Source organism: Leptinotarsa decemlineata, unplaced genomic scaffold (genome assembly GCF_025532065.1).
Source record: "Leptinotarsa decemlineata unplaced genomic scaffold, Ldec_3_MD MMD2_P_RNA_scaffold_14, whole genome shotgun sequence".
NCBI classification, from domain to species: domain Eukaryota; kingdom Metazoa; phylum Arthropoda; class Insecta; order Coleoptera; family Chrysomelidae; genus Leptinotarsa; species Leptinotarsa decemlineata.
The window spans coordinates 8465938-8491982 of NW_027412528.1; the positions used below are offsets into that span (position 1 = coordinate 8465938).

The following is a 26045-nucleotide window of genomic DNA, read 5'->3' on the forward strand; positions in this document are numbered from 1 at the left end:
CGCAAACCTTGCCCATCCAGACAGAAACCAAGCAATTCGATCGAAGTCTTGAACCATTTATATTTATCTACGTTTAAATTGACATTGTACTTATTCAAATGGTTGAACACTTGCTCCACTGAAAACCTGCATTCGTCCCAAGTTTTGCCACCAATAATAATATTATCTAGGTACGCTCTAGTATTGGGAATTTGACTCAGTATAGAATTAATTTTAGACTGAAACAAGGCTGGGGCACTTGACAACCCAAACATTAAACTGTGAAATCTATACAAACCCAAATGGGTATTGATAGTAAAAAAATGTTTGCAGTTTTCATTCAACTTCAACTGCAAATAAGCATTTGACAAATCCAAATCACAAAAAACTTTGGACAGGATAGTGATCCAAATCAACATATTTGTTCAAGGTTACTTTAACATCCACGCACAGGCGAATTTTACCGTTTGACTTCTTGACACACACTATTGGCGAAGCCCATTGGCTATGTGCTACCTTACTGATGATACCTTTACTTTCAAGAGATGCTAGTTCCTCAGCCAGTGCTGCTCGTTGCGCATAAGGCACATTATAGGGTCTATGAAAAATGGGTACTGCACCTTCTTTCAATACAACAGACGCTTCAAAATTTTCAATTCGATTCATCGAAAACTTTGGAGAAACGAACTTTATAATCTCTCATCCAATTGCATCCAATAGAAAGAACGCCTGAACTTCTTCCAAAACTATTACTAAAGCTTACCACCTCCGGTCCAGGTTCAACAAGATCTACAGTCAATGGTTCCAACGATTGATTCGGGTTGATAAGTACAGAAGACCTCCAATCTGGGTTGAATGAAGAGAGCCAATCGCGACCCAACAAGGGGCGACTCAATTCTTTATCTATAATGATCAAGGGTAATTTGTCAATTTTTTTTCCTTCAAAACACAAAGAAACATAAAACTTGCCAAACACCGATCACGATTTGCTATTAGCAGCTTTGAGCTGCAGGTTACTTTTCTCGATTTTAAAATCCCTGAAAAATCTTTTGAACAAATACATTGGAATCAACGTATAAGATGACCCTGTATCTACTTCGAAATCAATCTCTATGTTATTAACAATGAATTTTTGAACAAGAAGCAAACGAAGTGAATCACAATTATCAATGTCCACCATGTTTGCGGCCTGTCTGCAATTAGTGTTTTATTGACTTTGGACAGAATTTTGCAAGATGACCTTTCTTGTTACAGTTGAAACATTGCCAATCTCTAACTGGACATGCATTCTTATCACTACTGTGGAACTTACCACAATTTTTGCATTTAGAAAAACGTTTTTCAAGTTTAGAATCATATTTCTTATCTGATGTTGACGATGTCCCTGAAGTAACATCTTTCGACTGAGCAGAAAATCTCCTTGGTTTTGTGGCTTCAAGAGCATGTTGATGCGGGTGGATTCCTAGACGAAGTTGATTGACGTCGAATCTCGGCTCCCCATCCATCACCCTGGCTTGTTCCAACACGAGTTCCATCTCCGAAACGATTTTTACTGCTGATTCAAAGGTCAGGTTTTTTTCAGACAGCAACCTTTTTTTAATCACGGAGTCCCGGATTCCAAAAACTAACTGGTCTCGAAGGGCTTTATTGAGAAAATTGCCATAATTACATGTCGTGGACAATTTCTTAATTGCGACCACAAAGTCACGAATGGATTCATTTATCCCCTGGTTTCGACAATGAAATTTATAACGTTTGGCTACTTCAATGCCTTCTGGTGCGTAATTATTTCTCAGAGTTGGTCAAACGTCTTGTCCTTAGGTTTCGCAGGCGATAATAAGTTCTTGAGGACCCCGTAGATTTCGGGACCGATAAGCACCACAAGGGAGTTAACTTTATCCGACTCACCAGTGTCATTTAAGTCGAAAAACGCCTCAAACCTGTCGAGGTACTTTTGAAACGGTTCAAGAGACGGCACATAAGGATCGACGTGTCCCAAAACTGCAATCCGACGAGGATGACGCAATTCATAGTTTGCTTTTCCTTCTACCTCAGAGCTATTTTCTGAAGATGCCATTTGTAATAGTTAAACACGTTGGTTCAAATTATGTTCTACGGACGACACAGTTCCAATTTACTCGTCGCCTATGTTATGTCGGTATCGAGTTGCAACAAGGTTTTAACATAAACCTTAAAAACATATTGAACTATGTTTTATTAATCACACAATGATCACATGTATGAACATCGGTAGAACCAAGCACATGAAAAACTATGGACTAATTAATCATTGACATCTGTCAGCAACAGAGGTACAGAAGCGCTCACCGCGTTTCCAATGTTGTCAACATAACAACAGGAAATTCAACCCAATGTATCTTGAATCAACACCAATGAACGAGAGGAAGTTTGTGAGATTACAAAATAATTTTCTCAACTATGGCTCAGTTTGAAGCGCCTGCAGTTTCGTTCTATAAGGACATTTTCACTGCAGTAATGTTAGTTACAAATTAAAGTGATAAAAAAACATAAAAAGTTTCAATTCTCATTTTTCATGGTGATTTCATACCACATAGTAACGGTATATTCTTGAAAACTGTTAAGTTCTCAGATAACCCCACTATATTTGATTATAATTATTATTATAAGCATATATCAGAATATATTTCGGATTTGGCATCACCCCGTATATGTTTATTTACTCGCGCATATCGTCAAGGGGACTAGCCAAAAAATTGCTCTCTGCGATAGACGAGTTTTTGAGTTGAGTTTTTGATAGTGACAGTACGAATGTAAAAACGTACGAGCCGGTAGTGCTATCGAGTATCCAGAAATCGAAGTGCCGATTTTCGTGTGCTCCTTTACATCCACAAAGCAATTAACCCCCTTACAGTCTACTATGCGCTGCTAATTGGGTTGATACATCCCCTTTATCTGGAAGCTGCAAAATAAGAGCAGGTGAGGTGAAAAGCTTCAACTATTTGATCCGACATTTTGGGGATACATGCCAAACTCAATCAATTCCGCAATATTTTGGTCTCTTCGATGCGGATGTAATTTTGATGTATGATTTATAATCTCATTCACTTTTGTTCGTCAATAAACATTGGAAATTATTCATATTAACACGTAAATATAATGGTCACCGGCCACTCTCGCTACGTTTTTATTTTTCCTTCTTTTTTGTCCCGCTCTGAGAAAAAAAAGGAATCTTGCAGAATATTTGCGTTCTTTGGTGAATATTCCCAAATTTTAATTACTATACTTCCATTTACGATTATCAAAGGACATTTTGATATTTTCTCTATAAATAAGTGAAATAGTTTTGACTGAAACAATTTCAAAATCTCGTTGTCTCAGACTGTGTCAACGTTATTTTTTGAATTAAAAACACTTTCTCTCAATAAAAGGTTGAACATTTGTCTCTTTTGTTACAAATTGCGATGGAAAATCGTGGTTAAAGAAGAGGAGAATAATAAACGAGTTGTAAGTGATAAAAAATATTATTCAATCAAAACAATTTTTCATGACTTTTTTTTGACAAATTTCTACTTCATCTAATGGAAATATGACTCAAAGTAATGTAAAACTGCTACGATTGAACATTGCCCAGTTTAATGGAGAGAAAGCTTGACTTACGTTCTGGGACATCTATACAAGTATGATACATAGTAACAACTCCCTCTTTATAGTTGAGAAGTTTCAGTACCTGCTCTTGAGCTTGTCAGGAGATCCCCTCTTGTTTGCAAAAAATCTTCCGTTAACTGATGATAATTATGATGAAGTCTTCATAAACTTAGAAAAACGTTATCAGAACAAACGGTTACTTGCAATAGTTCATTGGGAACAGATCAATAATGCCCCAAAAATGGATATTTTTCTGATAATCTGGCCGCTCTTAAAAATCTCGGACTCCCAATAGATCAATAGGATTCTGTATTATTTCATATTCTCAGCAAAAAAATTGATGCGAATACTCTTAAAAGTTTTGAGTTGGTACACGCCTCTACGGAAATACTAAAGTATAAATATTTGTTCACCTTCCTTGACAAGCAATGCATTGCAAACGATTCAGTTTCTCTGGATCAATATAACAAAAAATATACTTCTCATGAACAATTTCCGAAAACCTCTGATTACAAAAAGTCTAATGGCAATAAGTTTACTACTTCTTCTTTTCTCACGAAAGCAAATGAAGTTAATACATGTTCTCTTTGTTAAGACACTCATTCAATTTATAAATGTTCAGTATTCTAAAGCAGTCGCCAGACATCCATAAGCCTAAGCATTTTTAACTTAGAGCCTATAACTCACGGTGTTCCTCAAGACTCCGTTCTGGGTCCACTTTTGTTCATTGTGTATATCAATGGTTTCTTTTACCACATTACGTGCATACTTTTTGCTGACGATTCAACATTGATTCATTCAACTCCTTCAGATGTATGCCCAAATGTTTTCATCGCGACAGTAGAGGAGAAAGCGGAAAACAGATTCTCTGATAATTACTTGAAGCTGAATGAGGCTAAAACAAATAGTCTGAACTTCTCAACAATTAATTACATTGGAGAATATGCCAAACTTCTGGATGTTACCCTCGATGATACCCTTGATTGATCGAAACATATTGAATCAATTTGCTCCAAATTCTCCAGTGTGGTCTATATATATATATATATATATATATATATATATATATATATATATATATATATATATATATATATCAGCTCAGGTTTCTATACTATTGCAGAATATTTAGACATCCCCCAATCGCAAGATATTTACTTTTTTTAATATCTTCAATTGTATTTAAGTTATTAATATTTTGTTGAGTTAGATTGTTCATGCTGTATATTCAGATTTTCTGAGTGACTCCATGATTTTTTTCTTTCTAGAAATACAAATATAAATCATTTTCAAATACAATTTTTGTAAAGTATGTCTATGTCTAAAGGGGAATGATTTTTGAAAAAAAAACTCTATTTTGAAAACTGTTTTTTCCATTAATCAGCTGTCGCCCCCAAACGAACGACAACTCTCAGAAGTTGAGAAACTTGTGCGAGCTAAGGACTAACGAGATCTTACCTTTCAAAGTGTGATTCCTAACACGGATATGATTCAATAATAGCACAATTAAGGCATCTTCCATGTAGTCTTTTGATTTTATCGTCAATGAATATAACGATTTGCAGACTGAAGGGTATTTCAATTTGCTGAGCCTTTCAACAACTACAAATATCTAAGACGAAACTATCTCAACAGTGAAGTCACAGTGGCTCAGAACGAAAAATTTATACAGAATTTTTTTAATTTTGGCGTTTTGCGTATTCGGTTCGAAATGTTTCAGTCTTGAGATGTAATTTGCTTGATATGTTTCATACAACGATATTTCTGGCTGAGATATTGTTGACCGAGATATTATCCTGAGATAAAAAGAGGGGGTGCTTAGATTCAATGCTTACTCACGAAAGAAAACAATTGAAGGTAACTTGAAGAAATAGGCAAGTGGGTGGAACAAGTCAAAAATATATTAATGTCAAACGAATATTTTTATATTGAATTGAACCTATGCAAATAAACTGCCAAGCATCTACAAAACATGTTTCAGAACAGTGAAATGTGTGTTTGCAATCGATGTAGTAAGTGTTGAGTCATTACAATGATAGGTGGTTTGGAGAACAACTGTAAAGATGTATATTTTTCATTTCAGAGTATCATAATTTATTTTTAGTAGTAGTCATATGGAGGTATCATGTAATTGTCTAAAATTGCCTTGACATTTTTGTATTGCCTAGGATATTCCCTCACTTCTAGAGTGTCGTTGAAGTTGAAATAGAGCAGATTATTACTATTTGTTGTAGGCCATAGGAAATTATCCAAGAGTGGATCTTTCTCTGGTGTTGGATTTCTGAAAAAGCAAAATCATAGAATGAAAGCATATTATATAACAACTATTATTCTATGTAGAAGTCTTCAAAGTATTCAACTTCTTAAATACTGTACGAAAAAAGGATTGTGTTCGCAAAACTTTGAGTACAATGATTCCACTTTTTGTAACGTTTATAAACGTACTCTAATATTAAAAAGCTAATGGTTTCTGAAAGTAACTTCAAGTATGAGATAACAATGGGATTCTGATCATGTAAGCATACTATGTTCTCTAAGTGTGAGTAAAAATATGAACATAATCCAACATGCATATCGTTTTTTTCAAAGTTATGACATTCATTGATCGAATAATCCCCACTTCATATGTACCAAAGATGGTGAAAATATTCATATTTTTTATTACTCACAAATATTTTATGAAGTTGGTCCACATCCTAACGAAACGGTGGAGCGTTAATACATCTTCCTCAGGAAATTTGCTAAGATCAGAATTGGAGACATCTTCCCACATATAATGTATATCTGCAGCGTGAGGTACTCTTCCAGCACCTTGAAAAATAATAATAAATGAAATAGCTGAGGATTATGGTAAATATTCCAATTGCTCCAATTCTTCTCTGAAATGTTTTTCAAACTTTAGCCAAAAACATTGATTTATATAGCTCATATAGTGTCACACATAAACTTCGCAACGTATGAATGTTTTTTTCATTATTAGAAATGATGGAAATTTAACTTCGCAGTTAGTTTGTGCTTGAAATGTGAGTAAACAACACCCTCTTATCTTTTGTCATAGGCCACTCTAAACCTGTCAAATTTAACTTTTTTTTTCGAAAATCCTGTTTTTTTGAAATTTCGAAAAATGATAAAGAAAAAAGTTGCTAAGTTTTCGTATTCTATAACCCTGATTGAAATTTGGACTCTTTACTTTCACTATAATTTTTTCAATTCTTTTTAATCTTCCGTTTTATCGATTCGAATGGTACATGATTCAAATTCCATCATTTTGATGAATATGAGACTTCAATGTCATATCTTGCCAAGAAAATACCCGCATTGGTCTGTTAGCAGAAAAAGAAATACTTACAACTCCAGAAATTCGTCTTTGTTATTGCAAAGTTCATCTAGTTTTTTCATTTCATCGTTGAACTGATTCGGATTTTCAATGTATGGACGTTGATATGTCAATAATCGAATAAACGTTTTTCTTTTTATTCTCATTACACTCGTATTCCCTTTTTGAATAGATTTTTATCCATTTCGATTATTTTTCTTACCAATAATTCAGTTACAAACTAACCCGAAATAACATACTTTTTTGTGAACTAAACATTGACCTACAGTTCCATAACTAGAATAGCACAGGACGAAAGGAAACAGGCTATTTTTTACCCATTTTCTATGCACAAACTAACTGCGAAGTCAAAATTTCATTATATCAGTGAATATAAAAAATTTCTATGTATCGCAAACTTTTTGTGTGACTCTGAAAATGAAAATTCAAAAAATGTCCATTGTGAACCATATCAATACTTAACCGGAAGTTTGAGATGGAATGAAGTCATCAAAAAATGTTTCGCATGAAAGTTTAACATATCAATGTATTGAGATTTCCCAAAATATTTTTCAGAATACAGGTAACCCAGTGGAAGTGTTATTTATCAAAATATTTTTTAAATGAAATTATACAGGGTGTCCCTGGACTTCCTCTTTTCCTCTCGGGAATGTATAGATGGGGTCAAAATATCACCAGTACTTCATATAACTTTTTTTTCTTTGATAACTTTTCGAGTGAATATTCAAAATCATCCAAATTTTGGTAATTGACTAAACAAATGAATTCCTTCGATGAGCTTTCATGCAGGAGTCAGTTGTTTTGCTACAAAGTCAGGAACGGACTACCCCCGATGGTCCACACCCCAAAACTTTGAAATGACAGATATTTTTCAATATTTTTCAACAAATTAAGGTTACTTGGACAATTTTATGAATAAAAGTACTCGTGTGGAAAGTCGATCGGAGCAACGAGTCTTGATAAAAATGTAGTTTCACTCGACGACATCAAACCCGCTCGTCCACCATTATTTGAAATGAATAATTATCAAAGAAATAATAATGATAACGTTAATTCAACAACATTTATCCTGAGATGTCTAACATTATTCGAAAATATTAGTTTTTAAGGAAAATGGAAATGATAGGTAAAATGTTCATAACGAATTTTTATAATGCAAACACGTTTAACTAACGAAACTCAAGAGCCTCAAGAGCAAACAGAAATGAAAAATCCGCTACAGAAACTGCTCGATATGACCACCTTCTCTCTTTATACATTTTCTTAGTCTGCGAAGACACCCTCTCTGTACTTGAAATAGCATTCCAGGGTCGTTTCGTATGGCTTCACAATGTAATGTTATTCTATTCAACAATGCATCTCTTGTGTGAATAGGTGTAGCGTAAACAAGGCTTTTTAGATGCCCCCACAGAAAGAAATCCAATGGATTTAAATCCGGAGACCGCGATGGCCATGAATATGGTCCACCTCTACCAATCCATCTATTGTGGAAAATATGGTTCAGATGGTCACGCACAATCAAACTAAAATGAAGAGGAGCGCCATCATGCATAAACCACATATCTCTTCGGGTTTGCAATGGAACATGTTCCAAAAGTCCATTCAAATCGTTCTGAATGAACTCCAAATAACGTTCTTCATTCAATCGGTCCTGTAGAACGAATGGTCCTATAAGATGGTTTCCTATGATACCAGCACAAACATTCACGTTGAATTTCCGTTGGTGTTTGGTTTGCAATATCCCATGGGGATTTTCTTCGGCCCATATATGGAGATTATGAGAGTTGATAACTCCATCTCTACTGAAACCTGCTTCATCAGTGAATAAAACTCGATTAATAAAAGTCATATCCTCTCTTTGCCTATCCATGAACCAATTGGCATATTCCAGTCGTGCTGGAAAATCTTGAGGTGTCATGGCATGTACCTTCTGGATGTGAAATGGGTGGAGCAGTTGTTCCCTAATTATTCTATGAATAGTGGACTTGGATGTATGGAACTGTTCTGATAGATTTCTGATGCTCATTGAAGGATCATCAGCGACGGCTTCCAAAATATTTTCCTCCAATACAACGGTACGTACAGTCCTAGGAGCGCCCTCACCACCTCGTTTTGGCAAAACTGTACCTACAATAATATCGAAATAAAACAACGTGCTCAAATCAATTATCAATTATTACATACCTGTCTCCCTCAAGCTGCGATCGACACGCTCGAATGTTTCTCTTGACGGTACCGTTCGATTGGGAAAATGCTCGGAATACAGACGACGAGCTTCTGCAGCATTACAAAATGCTCGTCCATAAAATACATGCATATCTGCATATTCATTGAATGTAAACTGTTCAGCCATATAAAAAAAAATCAAAATATCCTATAGAATATTGACAATACAATGATAGTCATATGACAACGCACCACTCAACAAAACAAAATCGCATTCCAGTTTCTCATTTTTTATCAAAATTTTCTAAAAGGTTTTTTTGTCAACATCTGTGAAAGAAATGGAACATAATTATTCCCTGGATATTTTTCACCTGATCATGTGCAGCCGTTTTTGTAGTTCATTCGTTTGCTTTTTATTAGTATAGTAAATATTTTTTCCGATGTGCGTTTTTCAGCTAAATTTAGATTCGTGTTAAAGAATTTCTCCCATAAAATTATAATTATCAGTGAAATTCCTCAACAGTTTAGCTCTGAAGAAGAATTTGAAACATTCGAATGTTGAGTTTCATGAGATTCAGATAACTGATCAACACGAAACGTGATTATTCCACACGTATTATGTACATACAAAATATGGAATGAATTCGATATTTCATAGTAGAGTAGCTTGTTAGTTTAAAAACACCACGAATCCACAGAACTTGATATTTCTTTTGAAAAAATATCTGCTATCACAATTGTGACTTAAACTTCCATATAGGTACTGTACTTTTTGTTTACGACTTCATTTTAGCATACTTTGTATTATTCCTGTTATAAATGTTGTTGAATTGACGTTATCATTATTATTTCTGCTTTGATAATTATTCATTTCAAATAATGGTGGACGAGCGGGTTTGATGTCGTCGAGTAGAACTACATTTTTATCAAGACTCGTTGCTCCGATCGACTTTCCACACGAGTACTTTTATCCATAAAATTGTCCAAGTAACCTTATTTTGTTGGAAAATATTGAAAAATATCTGTCATTTCAAAGTTTTGGGGTGTGGACCATCGGGGGTAGTCCGTTCCTGACTTTGTAGCAAAACAACTGACTCCTGCATGAAAGCTCATCGACGGAATTCATTTGTTTAGTCAATTACCAAAATTTGGATGATTTTGAATATTCACTTGAAAAGTTATCAAAGAAAAACATTTTTCATTTTGTAACTTCGAGGGCCCGTAACTTGGTTACGAAGATTTTTAGGAAAAAAAGTTATATGAAGTACTGGTGATATTTTGACCCCATCTATACATTCCCGAGAGGAAAAGAGGAAGTCCAGGGACACCCTGTATATATATATACAGGGTCCTGCAACAGTGGCGCGGTGTTCCAAATCTCTATATAGGAAGCAGATAGGAATCTAATTTTCTATAATATCACCTTATTGCTCGAGCTCGACAAAATAAAAATATTGGCGGTCACACAGGGTGTTCGATTTTTTCTGGGCGGATCCCAACTGTGTCTTTTTAAATGGCAACCTATATTTTTTATCGCTTTTTCTGTTTCTTCATAGAAAATAAAATAAACTTTATGTATATCTGCACTTCGAAAATATTGATGGTTTTCGAGATATCTAGCATGACAGGTTTTTTTTTCAATATTCGTCACTCAGAATATTTGAAATTATAAAGTGGTGCCAAGTCCAGTTGAAATTTTTTTTTGGTCGAATATTCTACATTGGTAACTCTCTCAAACGATATATCTGAAATCGACCTGTGATATACAGGGTATGAAAAACCGCTTGCCAAATATTGTAAATGAAAATTTGCAAAATCTTCTTATATTAAATGGAACACCCTGTATATTATTGATCCATAAGAAGCGCCAACGAAACCTCTACAAATTTCATTAAGTATTTCCTATGGCTAAGTTCAATAGTTTTTCTTAAATGAGCATTTCTTTCGAAAAATGGTCATTTTTTCAAAGCGAAATCCATTTGACGACTGATAAGAATATACAAAAAATACCCTTTCCTTAAAATATCGCCCATTCCTAAAATTACCTGTTGCTAGATAAACAAGTTGCGAATTACACCACAAAATGGACGTTCTTGAATAGTTACAATAATTTCAAAAATCTCGGAATTTGTGCCATATTCTTTCGGTCTAAAACAACCTTTCAGCGAATGAAATATTTATTGGAAATCAAGTAGTCTGGCAAATGACAGAACAAAATATTTGGCTGAAAATGAATATTGAAATTTTTAGTCAATCGTGAAGTTGAACTGTCGGTATAATTTCATCAGAATGTTGTTATCAAAAAGTGATTTGATTGATATGATTTTCATATTAGGTGAATCAGACAGGAATTGTTTATTGGCAAGTAGAATTTATTCTCAACGGTATCCAGATAGAAGGCATCCAGATGAAAGATCTTTCCGAAAGGTCTTGGGACGATTCGTTGAAACTGGATCTATTAATTATTCCAAACATGAGCGCATCAAGCCAGCTACTAATGAAGATAATGAATTGCAAGTTCTTCTTGCTGTTGAAGAAGATCCTAGTAGGAGTCAACGACAAATTGGGGAAATAGTGGATATAAGTGAGAGATCAGTGCAACGAGTATTGAAGAAACATCGCTTGCATCCATACCACGTTCAGTTACATCAAGAACTACTGTATGCTGATTTCGAGAAAAGAGTGAGATTTTGCAATTGGGCCATGAACAAAATTCGTCGAAAAGAATATTTTTCCAATAATATTTTATGGTCGGATGAATCGACATTCCATAAAAATGGATTTGTAAATCGACATAATTACCATTATTATGCGACAGAAAATCCTCACTTATTGAGACAGGTGGATTATCAACATAGGTGGTCGATAAATGTCTGGGGAGGCATCATTGGAGAATATGTAATTGGTCCATACTTTTTTGAGGGACATATGAATGGTGCAATGTATCTCAATTTCTTACGAAATGATTTACCAGGTTTGTTAGATGATATTCCTCTTGACCTCCGCAATAGAATGTGGTTACAACATGATGGTGCACCTGCTCACTATTCGGCAGAAGTGAGAGATCATCTAAATGAAGTATTTCCCAATAAATGGATAGGACGGAATGGGTCTGTACGGTGGCCCGCTAGATCACCAGATTTGACGAAACTAGATTTTTTCTTATGGGGATACATAAAAAATATGGTTTACGTTGAGCCACCAACTTCTCCCGAAAATATGCGACTTAGAATAACGAATGCTTTTCGCAGCATTACACCAGCTGTCTTGCGCAGGGTAGAACAGTCTTTCAAACATAGACTTCAGCTCTGCATTCAAGAAAATGGAAGACATGTTGAACATATTTTATAAAAGTTTCATTATCAACCTTAATTAATCTCTCCCTTTTGTAGTTTTGTAATTTGCCAGTTGACAAATTTGAATATCTAGAACTCAAGCTCTGAATGAATATAATAACATGAAAAAAATAGTTATTTATAATGTTTCTTTCTGTTAACTTGTTTGGTTTGATATTGCACGATTTATGAGTGAAATTCTGCATCCAATGAAAAAATAATTTTCCATTTAGCAAAAAGTGATAGGTACATACATTTATTTCGTTGAAAAATATTTGTTTGGACACCTTCTAATGTACAAAATTGAAACAAGATATCTTTCGTATATTTTTATCAGTCGTCAAATGGATTTCGCTTTGAAAAAATGACCATTTTTCGAAAGAAATGCTCATTTAAGAAAAACTATTGAACTTAGCCATAGGGAATACTTAATGAAATTTGTAGAGGTTTCGTTGGCGCTTCTTATGGATCAATAATATACAGGGTGTTCCATTTAATCTAAGGAAGATTTTGCAAATTTTCATTTACAATATTTGGCAAGCGGTTTTTCATACCCTGTATATCACAGGTCGATTTCAGATATATCGTTTGAGAGAGTTACCAATGTAGAATATTTGATCAAAAAAAAATTTCAACTGGACTTGGCACCACTTTATAATTTCAAATATTCTGAGTGACGAATATTGGAAAAAAAAACCTGTCATGCTAGATATTTCGAAAACCGTCAATATTTTCGAAGTGCAGATATACATAAAGTTTATTTTATTTTCTATGAAGAAACCGAAAAAGCGATAAAAAATATAGGTTGCCATTCAAAAAGACACAGTTGGGATCCGCCCAGAAAAAATGGAACACCCTGTGTGACCGCCAATATTTTTATTTTGTCAAGCTCGAGCAATAAGGTAATATTATAGAAAATTAGATTCCTATTTGCTTCCTATATAGAGATATGGAACACCGCGCCACTGTTGCAGGACCCTGTATATATATATATATATATATATATATATATATATATATATATATATATATATATATATATATATATGATGAGCTGTTTTCTCGGGTTTCGCTCCGTGTTCTGTGTATTTTCTCCCCATAAGGATTAATACACAGAACACGGAGCGAAACCCGAGAAAACAGCTGAACTGGTAAGAGTATATTTTCAGGGCAGTAATTTTTGGGAAAGAATAGTTTTGGCTTTCTACTTCTTCATCTCCATACACATGAAATCTTTAGAAGATACCCACATGTTTTTTGTATTGAAATGAAGAAAGTCAAAACTTTTCTTTTCTCCTTAAAAAATATTCCCTTTTCAATTCAAATAGGATTCCTGTGGCTGGAATTGAATCGAATAAGCGAATGACAGAACGGAATAGTACTGTCATCGCTGGGTTTTTTCCAAATTGTATCTGAAAGTTACTTTTTTGCAAGATGTACATATCTTTGTTAAGAACTTATTTTGGAATTAATTGTTTTTTTCCTTTCTTTGGCTCTTCAGCTTCCAAGAAGAACGTTCCCTGCAAGTGGCCGTCGATCATCAACCCTGGTGTTCCTCAGGGATATATATTCAGTCCAACCCTGTTTTTATTGTATATCAACGTATATCCAATTCTTGGAAAAAACCAAGAATGTAATATATTGCTTTGATGACGACAGCACACTTGTCTAGTCATTTCATTTGGAATCCAGGATATCGGCTACGGATGCACATCTTCACCGGCAGAATGAGATTGAATATCTCAATGAGGATCTTGAAGTGATTTCGAATTAAGGTGGAACTAATCCGGTTCAAATCAATACCACATAAACTCAAGCATTGGTTTTCTCCAAAAAGATAAATACCTCCAAACCGGATAAAATAATGTCAGGACAGACAATTCCGCTTTCTGCTTCGATAAGCACCAGTATGTCTTGGCACAATCATGTCGCTAAAATTGCAAAGGTTGCTTCTCATAAGGTTGGAACACTCTTTCGAACCAGAAACCTGTATACACCTCAGCAACTTTTGATGCTCTATAAAGCCCATATCAGACCTTCTTTGGAGTATTGTTCTCATGTATGTAGCTTCGTCCGTAAGCATACCCTGAACCTGCTAGATTCTATCTAGAAAAGAGTCATCCGCCTGATTGGAGACGCGAACATCACTTGCAATCTTAATAGTCTGGTACATCGAAGGAAAGCTGGGTATTTGTTTCTCCTTTATGGTTACTTTCACGGAAAGTACCAAGTCGGACGCGTCGGGCTGTGAATCCACTATGAATCCAATCTCCAGCGATTCAAATCCAATATAAATCACTACTTTTGCACAGACACCGCTTTCGAAGCGCCTCAAGGATTTTCCTGTGCTTGTGTTCCCACATCTTTTTTGTATAAAGACCTAGGAATGGAAAGCCAAAATCTTTGTTTGCCAGGAAAGATTGTGATATATCAACTTTTTCTTTCATTTCAGAGTAAGTCCTTTTTGTCGATCACAATAAAATTATTTTGAAGCACATCATCATCATATCAATCATTGGTATATTTTATCTCTATCCTACGAATCTTTGCAATAAAGAATGAGAAATGAAACTTCCTATATATTTATACCACTTGTGGTATAAAAAGTTGTATAAAAACATAGAAAGTTTTATCTCTCATTCTTCATGATGATCTCCTACCACGTGGTGACGGTTACATCCACCAATTTATTGAATCTTAGCGATTATGCGGTTCTTAACACATAGAGTTGAATTATTTTCATATTGGTCACGTTGGTTCAAATAATTTATGCTTCTATACCATTAATGAAATTATTATTTTTTGAGTTATCTCATTTCAAATATAAAAAATACCATATGGCTATATACCAATGTATATATATGTATATATATATATATAGAAAGAGAGAGAGAGAGATATTTTATCGAGTGTGCATGATAAAAATCAAAATTGAAACAACTAGTGGACACAACACTCCGAAAAGGGGGGCAAACCGCGGACACGTGTTTATGGCTATTGCCTCATCAGCGCGGTGGCCAATAGCCAGAAGTACGTGTCCGCGGTTTGCCCCCCGTTTTGAAGTGTTGTGTCCACTAGGTGTTCCATAATATATATATATATATATATATATATATATATATATATATATATATATACAAATTTACAAATTTGTATATATTATACAAATTTACAATTATATTTTAACTTTTGATCAATGAAATTAAACAAATAATTTCAATATAAAAAATTATAAATCACTTACATCATTAAAATCTCACTGTATTTGCAAAAATCTTAAAAATCACATTTTCTCTGGTGCTGTAACAAAATTTCAACGTCAAATTTGCATTTGACTTTTCGGCTTTTCTATGTTTGTATTTATATGCCGATTTATATTTTAAACTAACTTTGGCGAGTCAGTCAAATTTCTGTGGGCTATAGGAAAACTATTTTCTGCTATTCAAGCTTTCGGAAATGTATTTTTTCCTTTATCAAGAATATCTACAAAAAGTATGACAAACATTAAACAGTAATAAAATATCAAAAAAGGACTCGCCAAAGTTAGTTTGAAATATAAATCGGCATATAAATACAAACATAGAAAAGCCGAAAAGTCAAATACAAATTTGACGTTGAAATTTTGTCACAGCACCAGAGAAAATGTGATTTTTAAGATATTTGCAAATACAGTGAGATTTTAATGATGTAAGTGGTTTATAATTTTTTATATTGAAATTATTTGTTTAATTTCATTGATCAAAAGTGAAAATATAATTGTAAATTTGTATAATATATACAAATTTGTAAATTTGTATATATATATATATATATATATATATATATATATATATATATATATATATATATATATATATATATATATATATATATATAATATATAATGGAACAACTAGTGGACACAACACTTCAAAAAGGGGGCAAACCGCGGACACGTACTTCTGGCTATTGCCACCGCGCTGATGAGGCAATAGCCAGAAACACGTGTCCGCGGTTTGCCCCCCTTTTTGGAGTGTTGTACCCACTCAAAAATAAACTATTGTTATATATATTATATATATATGTTATATATATATATGAAATCTAGAAAGCTTAATGCAGTCAAGCTGCTGGAAAATATATCCATAGATAAGTACTCTTTGATCATTCCCATATTGATTTCAATTTAAGAGCAGCTATTTTTATCAAGTACTTTCTTGGTTTTTCTCATTTTGTCTTCAATCGAGAACCGCCTGCCTGGTACTGACGATGCCCAATAGGCTGAAACAGCTGTCTACCTGTGGCTCTTTTTTTTAAACATGAGGTGGTCTATGTCGAAACTTGGTTTTGCAACAGATTGCAAAGGAAAGTATCATTGGATGCGCAAGGTTATAATTGGTAAAGGCTGATGTTGATCAAATTCTGTGAATTCCATACTTTTCCGAGGATGTTACGTTATGAAATTCAACTTTTCCAATTTTTATATGCGATAGTATTATTTTTTCAACTAAGAATTTTTATTGTGTATTCAAGCCAAGATTAAACTTCAGAAATCATTTGAATCAGTCGTGAAATGATCACCTAGAATAATCACATTCATGTTAGCTTTCTTCAGAAATTTACCTGGAATGATTTCAGTTGGTCCCTGCCCCAATTCGCCATAATAGGAAAACTGGTATAAATAAACGGGCACTTCCGAAGATATGAGCTCGGCCTGTTTACAAATTGGAGTTATCATCATCCTATCGCTAAACCACTGAAAAAAACCATAATGAAATTACTAGTTAATGTTTGTATAACGAAATGCTGTTATAAATCTGTTACGTTCCAGAAGACATTATAACTTTCATATCAAGCTGGCAGTTTACCCGACGCGACGTAGCTTTCATTGTCGGTATCTCTTTTTCGACGAAGGTTCCGCAGAACCTCAATTACATTTAGAATATGTAATGCACTGTTTGGAACCTTTGGTGCAGTAATGAATATAACTGGAGTTCTATCCCAACACCAATCCTTCCATTACAACACCTTGACACGTTTTTCAATCACCAAGTGATCATTTTGAAGAGGTTGGTGTTGGGATAAAACTCCAGTAATATACACGTCGGTGAAAGTCTACGTAACCTTTGTCTTGTTTACATTTGTCCCCCTTTTAAGCCAGTTTTTCCACACAGGTTACTCAGCTTTTATTCAGGTACCTTACAAGCCTAAAGAATGTAACTTCGAAGTTCTTCAGTATATTTCTCTAGAAATTCAACTGAGATGAGATGTTTTTGATATGAACTCACCCTACAAAATGCGCCGATATCTTCTTGAAATGAAGTATTGGTATACACTTTTTTGAGGAGTTGACCAGCGATTGTTCTGTTTTCTGGAGACATATGTATTAAATCTGTTATCAGTTCATCAGGATTATCATCTATCTCAGCACGCTCAGTGAGGTTTGTATCTGGAATTGAATATTCATGAAAAAATATCACCACAACTCAAGGAATACCTATTCTCAGTATCCAAACTACAAACTAGGAAAAAAATATTTCTTATTGGTACTCTATTTTGCTTATCTGAAGTAAGCCTCAGCGTGTTTGGATCCAACTTTCAAAACCGCTCTTTAGAGAGATACTATTTATGTTTCGGGAATAGCAGATAATAAGAAACATTTTCTAATGAAAATTGCTATATTGTTTTTCGAAATATTTCCCTCGATGATTAGTACACTTTTGCATTCGTTCAAAACATTTGTCAAAGCAGTGTTTCCATTCCTCTCGATACACCTCCAAAACATGATGTTTGAACACTTCAACTGCTTCTTTGGGGCTCGTAAATTGTTGGTCACGTTGTTTACTTCTGATATTCGGGAACAAGAAGGAGTCATTGGGTGCCAAATCAGAACTGTATGGAGGATGAGTCATCAATTCGATGTTTGCCGAAGTGTGTGAGAGCTCACATTGTTATGATGGAGAATGATTCATCTTCGGCGAATTTCTCCGAAGACTTTGGACAAACAAATGCTCGTGTACCACCCAGAATTCTGCTCAAGCAGAACACTGGCCACATGACCTATTCGGTCAAAGAAATAGGCGACCATTTGCTTCGCAGTGCTTCTACCATGAACAACTTTTATTGAAATTAGCTTGTCGTGGAATACTTACACAGTCGATTGCTGTTTTGTTTCCGGCTCATACGCATATATCCATGATTCGTCACCTGACAAGATTTTATACACGTCTTTTTAAGCACCACAGTCGAACTTTCCAATCATTCCCTCACACCACTTGATGCGAGCCTTTTTTTTGAATGATTGATGAATGATGGGGTATCTAACGAAAACACATTTTTTCACAACTAAGTGTTCAGGCAAAATCAAATGTATTGAAGTGGAACTAATTTGCAACTAATTTTCCATTATCTCACAATATGTCACATGAAGATCTTGCATTATCAGTTCACACACTGCATCGATGTTTTGTGGTACAACAAGCGATTTTGGACGACCTTCACGGATTTCTTCGGCGACCGAACTACGACCACGAATAAATTCACTATATCAGATATACAGGGTGTAGCTGAATAAGTGTGGAACATTCAAGGAGGTGATTCCTCATCGAAAAAAAGATCTGATCTTTCATATAAAGAAACTTCATTGGAGCATCCCTTGTTAAGATACAGCCCCTTAAAGGGGGTACATAAAATTTGTATAACAATTTTTTTCACAAGCACTGAAATATTGAAATTAACCTGACGTTTTACCAGTAATTTATTTGGTTTACCCCATGGTTGTAAGGGGTGGAAAACGCAACCCCTAAAATTTATTTCCAATGTGAATTTTTGTCTTATTATTTGTTTACCATTTAAAAATTTATTTCCGATAGCCTGTTTCATTCTGTCTCTTGGGTTTTTTGCCCAAAATAAACCAGTTCGCAGCAAAAAATTATTTCACGAACAACTACAGAGATACATCGTCATAAATGCGAACTGGATTTATTGTTATTTTGTAGTTAGTACCTGCATTGAACGATTAAAGGGTAATAAACAAAACTAATTTACTAATAACAAAACACATAACATGTAGAAATCATAGTAAATATTCAATATGTCTACCTTCAGACATTACGCATGCGTCTAGACGTCGGCGCATTGAGCCACGTTTTGCTCAAATATTCCTAGAGTCTCTCTGATTACCCTGCACGCATCGATGATGCGGTTTCTTGAGTCCTCTACATCGTGAACAGGAGTACGATAAACCAAATGCTGTAAATGGCCCAAATAGAGAAATCGAGAGGATTGAGATCCAAGGATCGAGCATGCCAGTTCTGTGTTCCTTCTCGACCTATTCACTGATTTGCACATGTGTCAGTTGAATGCTGACGTGCTACTTGACTAAAATGGCCGGGAGCACCAACATGCATAAAAACATATCCCTTCTGACGCCCAAAGGAACTTCCTACAGCAGTACTGGATGCACTTCTCTGAAAAATTGAACGTATGCCTCACCATTTAATCGAGGAGGTAGAAAATGAGTCCCAATTAAATCATCTCCAATAACTCCTAGCCACACGTTAAAACTGTTCTTGATGGTTAGTTTCGACAATAGCGTGAGGGTTTCCATCAGCCCATATGTGGTAATTATGAAAATTGATAATCTTGTCCCGAGAAAAACTACATTCTTCTGTGAATTCTATCGTCTTCAGAAAGGCACAATTCCTTCTAATCATTTTCAACATCCAACTGCGAAGTGGTCGATGGAGACCACAATCCTGCGTTCTTTTGTCGAATGAACCATATTCTCGTAATCGTTGATGAAGTCGAGCAAATATTCTATGTGAAGGATGCTGTTGTTGAGGATACATTTCAGCATATCTTCTAGAAGCTTCTAATCCATTCCCCTGCGACAGACCGTAAACGTAATGCATATCAGCCAGTACTGCTTCCTCAAGCTGTGGTGTTCGTACTTCTCGATGGCGACCAGAACCCTGCGTTCTTTCGTCGAATGAACCATATTCTCGTAATCGTTGATGAAGTCGAGCAAATATTCTATGTGAAGGATGCTGTTGTTGAGGAAACATTTCAGCATATCTTCTAGAAGCTTCTAATCCATTTCCCTGCATATCAGCCATTTCCCCATTTGTATATGCCATTTTAATAACAAGTGAATTATTAAAGTAATAAATTAAGAACAGAACAACACACAATTAGTATTAATTCAATTTCGAAAATTCACAAACTGACAGCGTCATACCAATTTAATTGTCACTACCGCTAATAGCGACCTACTAGATAGATTAGTTTCGTATTTTCGCATTTATGACGATGTATCTCTGTAGTTGTTCCTAAAATAATTTTTTGCTGCGAACTGGTTCATTTTGGGCAAAAAAACCAAGATACATTTTTTGTTGAGAATGAAACAGGCTATCGAAAATACATTTTTAAATGGTAAACAAATAATAAAACAAAAAGTTACATCGGAAAAGAATTTTAGGGGTCGCGTTTTCCATCTCTTACAACCATGGGGTAAACCAAATAAATGGCTGGCTAAGTGTCTTTTGGTAGTACAAAACGTCAGGTAAATTTTTATATTATCAATTTTTTAGTGCTTGTGAAAAAATTGTTTCACAAATTTTATGTACCCCCTTTAAGGGGCTGTATCTTAACAAGGGATGATCCAATGACATTTCTTTATATGAAAGATCCTATCTTTTGTTCGATGGAGAATCACCTCCTTAAATGTTACACTTATTTAGTTACACCCTGTATACTATGGTTCTTGATGATGCTTTATCACCATACAGGGAAATAAGTCCATTGACACATTTTTGTTGAGATATTCCACGTTGAAAGTTGTGAAAAATAATCCAACAAAAAAATTATCTTGAAATTTTTCTCAAAATGAATAGGCATACTTGGAGACTGGCTGTGAATCAAATTATCTAGAAGAACATTTTGTTCTGACCAGTCTCAAATTACCTACAATGTAGGTTATTGGACTGACAGCTATCTGAAAACAACTACTCCCCTGGCTAATACCACGAAGGGCATTGGATCATGTACGACAGGTATCAGTGCAGGATTCTCCACTGAAGTTATTCCTGCATATGCTGTTGGCGGTACAATTGACGGAATCGATTTTCAATTATTGGAACACACTTGCAGATCAGTTTCGGGCTGTTTGCCCTCTCGTCGGATATAATCCAACGCCCTTCGTGGTATTAGCCAGGGGAAAAGTTGTTTTCAGAAAGGTATCAGTCCATTAACCTACAGTGTAGGTAATTTAAAACTGGCCTGAAGAAATTGTTCTTTTAGATACTTTTATTTTGAAATTTCCATTTTTTGGTCAAATTGTTTTTTTTACTGTCTGTAAACAGAACAAATAGCACTTGTACATCAAAACTTTGTGGGTACGTTCATGCTGTTATGTTACGTTATATTATCATGATATTGCCACATTTTACCTATTGACATTAGTGTTGCCATTTCTCGTAATATAAATATTCTCTCATGGTACCTTCAACACGAAAAACGTCAAGTGAAATGTCAACTCTTCAGTCAATGTTCAGATACTTACAACTGATTTTTTGACATATATGTCATACTGGTAATGTTATCCATCTGGGTGTGACGTAATCGATGTTTTTTTATGAGAATAGTGGTTTGTGTGATAGCTTATTTGAAAGAATGATTCTTACTCTATGTAGTGATATAAACATAATTATTCATACAAGGTGACCAAAAAATGTTCAACTTTTGAATTGAATTGACTAACATAACAAGAAGTATATATAATGTATTCAATACATTTTGATTCACTTCTACAGAATCCAATTTCACTAACAGTTGATTGTGTCATAGGTGTATTAGGATATTTTATAATAAATAATCAATTGCTATCTGTTGGGTTCTGGTTTTATCTCCATATGCAACCATCATCAATAACAAATTTTTTGTGTATCACTTGATGATGTCATTAGTTATCGACTTCATGCAAGCGACTTATCATTTATGTCAATACCTTCCAGAAATAATTGAGAATGATCTAGATCGCTGAAAGACCACAAAATTTTCAAGATTTGAGAAAAGAATCAGATTGGCAACTCGTTACATGACTTCAGGAATGATCTACAATGATCAAGAATAATATTGTCGTCGATTCAAATACAACCAAGAGGCAGATGGGTGGGTGGCAATTTGAACATTAAATTTAACAAAAAAAAAAAAATTTTTATCGATTGAACTTTTTTCTATTTCCTGACAGTAGTAAAATGTATTCTATATTTGTTGAATCAGATGAATACTTCGCGTAAGTAATTTCAATTCAAAAATTAATTTTTTTCATTTTTCGGCCACCCTGTATAAATGTTCATATCGATAAATAGAAAATTTAATGAACTTTCGAATGAGCTATCACACGACTCATACTCCTATGAAGTAATCAACGAATACATCATCACGCCCATATGGATAACGTCACTATATGCCAAAAAATCATAATTTGAAAAAAAAACCCATTCCGGAATTTCTCTAAAGCGGCCTATTCTCATAAAATAAATGAATTTGAAAGAATCATTTAACTCACCCAGTGCTGAATACAACCATTCCTCCGAGTTGAAACCCATCAATATTGGTATTTTTTTGAAGTTTCCATCCATGAATGACTGTAGAGGGGGATACGAGAAAGGTCCTTGTTTTTCTATAACGGTACCGCTTGCCGCAGAGCAAGCCTTGAAAATGAAAATTTTCAGTATACAAATTCAATGTTGTCAAAAAACAGTGGTTTTTATTGGAAATTGATTGCGAATTTCATTCAAAAGGTTAGTTGATACACATTTGAATTATGCAACTATCTAATGAAAAAATTTTGGAAGAAATAACATTCACACAAAAGTGACTTCATAATCAGAAAGTACTTTAGCGTCGCTTAGATAATAGAACATATACGCTTAGATTTTTTTCTGTCTCAGCTTGTAACTCATAATGAAGACCTTCAACTCTTGAAACGTGAAACGAAACCATTAGACGTATCACATCGATGTCTGTGAGGATGTTTGAAATCATTATCCAGCGATTTTGTGGTAACTTGCAGATATTGGTTCGGTTTGTATGATGAAAATGCTCGAAATAACTTAGGTATTTGATTTTATGAGGAACAATATCCATCTATCGAAATAGCTTACTAATCATCACATTGTGTGGAATATTTCTTCAAACAATGAAATGAGTATAGTCAGCTATTCCTAAAATATAGATATGTCATCGTGGACACGAGTTGATCTTCAGTAGAGAAACAATATTTTTTTGGGAAAGAAAGTTTTTGGCTTTCTACTACTCCATCTGATACAAAAAAAGGGATGAGAGAATCTTCCAAAGAAAGGAAGGAAGTAATCAATTTGAAACTCTATACATGAATGTGTAGATCATGCAAAGAAGTAACTTTCACATACAAACTGAAAGAAAGTCCTCCTAAAACAGCTACTTTCATATAAACATTGAATTACACGAAAGAAAAATAATTCTTTCGAAACAAATACTTCTATATGAACACTGAATTATACAGAAGATACTTTTCTCTACTCAGTTTGTATTTCAAACATTTGTTGTGGAATACGAATCAGATATCATTCACATGAGTTCTACTTTGAATGAATGGCAATAAATTGTACTCACATAGACCACTGTCACCCTCACTGGTATACACCGATGTTTCGCCTTAAGACACTTGCCCTAAGGCTCTTCAGTACCAAATTGGATAACATTATAGAAAATACACACACTTCATTCATGAATTACGATTTTGTAATTCAATGTTTATATGAAAGTAGCTGTTTTAGGAGGACTTTCTTTCAGTTTGTATGTGAAAGTTACTTCTTTGCATGATCTACACATTCATGTATAGAGTTTCAAATTGATTACTTCCTTCCTTTCTTTGGAAGATTCTCTCATCCCTTTTTTTTGTATCAGATGGAGTAGTAGAAAGCCAAAAACTTTCTTTCCCAAAAAATTAATCACTCCTAAAAATATAACCCCTTCAATTCAAAAAAAGAAACAATATATAATGAATTTATTTGTATACAAGTATCTCAAAGGGATCAGAAAGCGTTTTTAATCACACAACGATCGCGTAGCGTTTTCATTCATTCTCACAAATCATAAACCATACACATAAAGCAACCTCTTGAATTAGTATATCCATTGGTGGAAATAATATGAAACTCCATTTTTTGAGTTTATTGCGTTCAGACAGACTGAGGAGGCGGGGAAATGTATTTTACAATATTAGCAACTGCATACTGTAACCATGTAGTATTATCTCCATCTCTTCCGTAGCTTGTAAAAGTGTCTTCATGACATTGATAACTATCTTCTAAGTTTATCCATTCACTGATAGTATATAATATTGTCCTGACGTGTCCGAGCGTTTGGGTGTGATTTTCGTCAGTTTTCTGGTTGATGATCAGCCGTATTGCAGTGTTTCTGGCTTAAATAGTTAGTGTGTTGTGTTATTTGTGCAGGATAAAAACACTCCTGGTGAGTACGTTTGAATATTATCATTTTCGTTGTGTTCATTGTGCTCACGCGTGAGCAGTGTTCTTTTTCGTTTAAATATGTCCAGCAGTATGGAGGAACTGCTTCGCGGTCTGGCTGGAAGGGACAAGGCCGAGATAGTTAGCATTGTATGCCAGCTAATTTCGAGCTTTGGCCTGAATCAGGCAGATCTGCAAACAGGCAGTGGCTAATGCTCCGACTGCAAGTGGAATTTCAGCCCACGATTCTGACAATGAAAGCGTACTTTCCTTCTCTTCTACCTCTACGTCGAAGAAGCGTCGCATCAGCGACGATTTTCCTCCTCTCCTAGATGTATCCAGCCGCAAGGTGAGCGACTGGATCTGGAAAGAAAAAACAAAGAAGACTAAGATAAAGAAAATATCTAAAAAAGCTGTCATAGACAGCGTTAGAGACGAGGCTCGGAACTACTATTCCGAAACCTCGCATCAATTGACCCAAAATCGGGTCAATGAGAACGCCACTCCTAGCGGCAGTATAATTAACGATGATGAAATGGAAACCGATCTTAAAGTAGCAAATGACAGTGCCTCAAACTCAGGAAGCACTGTCAAGTCAATTCATGGGGAGGAGCCTGGTACCCCCGCCCCCCTTAAACGAAACATTCGTCGGCCAAAAAAGCCAGAATTCCTCCTATTGTTGTGCGCCAGAAGGACAAATGGGTACCTCTGTTGAAGTTGACGACCCAAGAGAACATCAAGTTCTCCAAAGACGTCAACTTGCATGACGGCATGAAAGTCCAGCCGGAGACATCTGACGATTATCGACGGTTGTCCAGGCTTCTGGTGAAGGAAAAAATCCCTCACCACACATACTCGCTCCCTGAAGAACGACAAATTCGTGCAGTCTTCAGGGGCGTGCCAGAACACCTGGCAACCGACGATCTCCGTGAGGAGCTCGAAGCCAGAGGCTTTGACCTCACATCAGTGACGCAAAATGGCAACATGGCAGCGAACCGTGCAAATGTATGTGAAAGTGCTCCGAAAAACAAATCCTGTAATAAGTGTAAAAAAAACCTAGTTAAAGGTGTAAAGTGCACCCTATGTGAGAACAACTTCCATACAAGC

At 35.0% G+C, this 26045-nt stretch overlaps 1 protein-coding gene across 2 annotated transcripts in view; it reads right to left on the reverse strand.

The window, feature by feature from the left end:
• Nucleotides 1-5515: 5515 nt before the first annotated feature.
• The window catches only part of LOC111511729 (juvenile hormone esterase), a 78887-nt gene continuing 58357 nt past the window's right edge, over nt 5516-26045 (reverse strand). For both annotated transcript variants that reach the window (XM_074178027.1, XM_074178023.1), the window contains exons 7-11: nt 22994-23138; nt 17712-17872; nt 17047-17179; nt 6276-6417; nt 5516-5887 (exon numbers count right to left, since the gene is read on the reverse strand). In XM_074178027.1, coding sequence (XP_074034128.1) covers nt 5707-5887; nt 6276-6417; nt 17047-17179; nt 17712-17872; nt 22994-23138 — 762 coding nt within the window. In that variant the 3' untranslated portion in view covers nt 5516-5706. The remainder of the gene's footprint in view (nt 5888-6275; nt 6418-17046; nt 17180-17711; nt 17873-22993; nt 23139-26045) is intronic.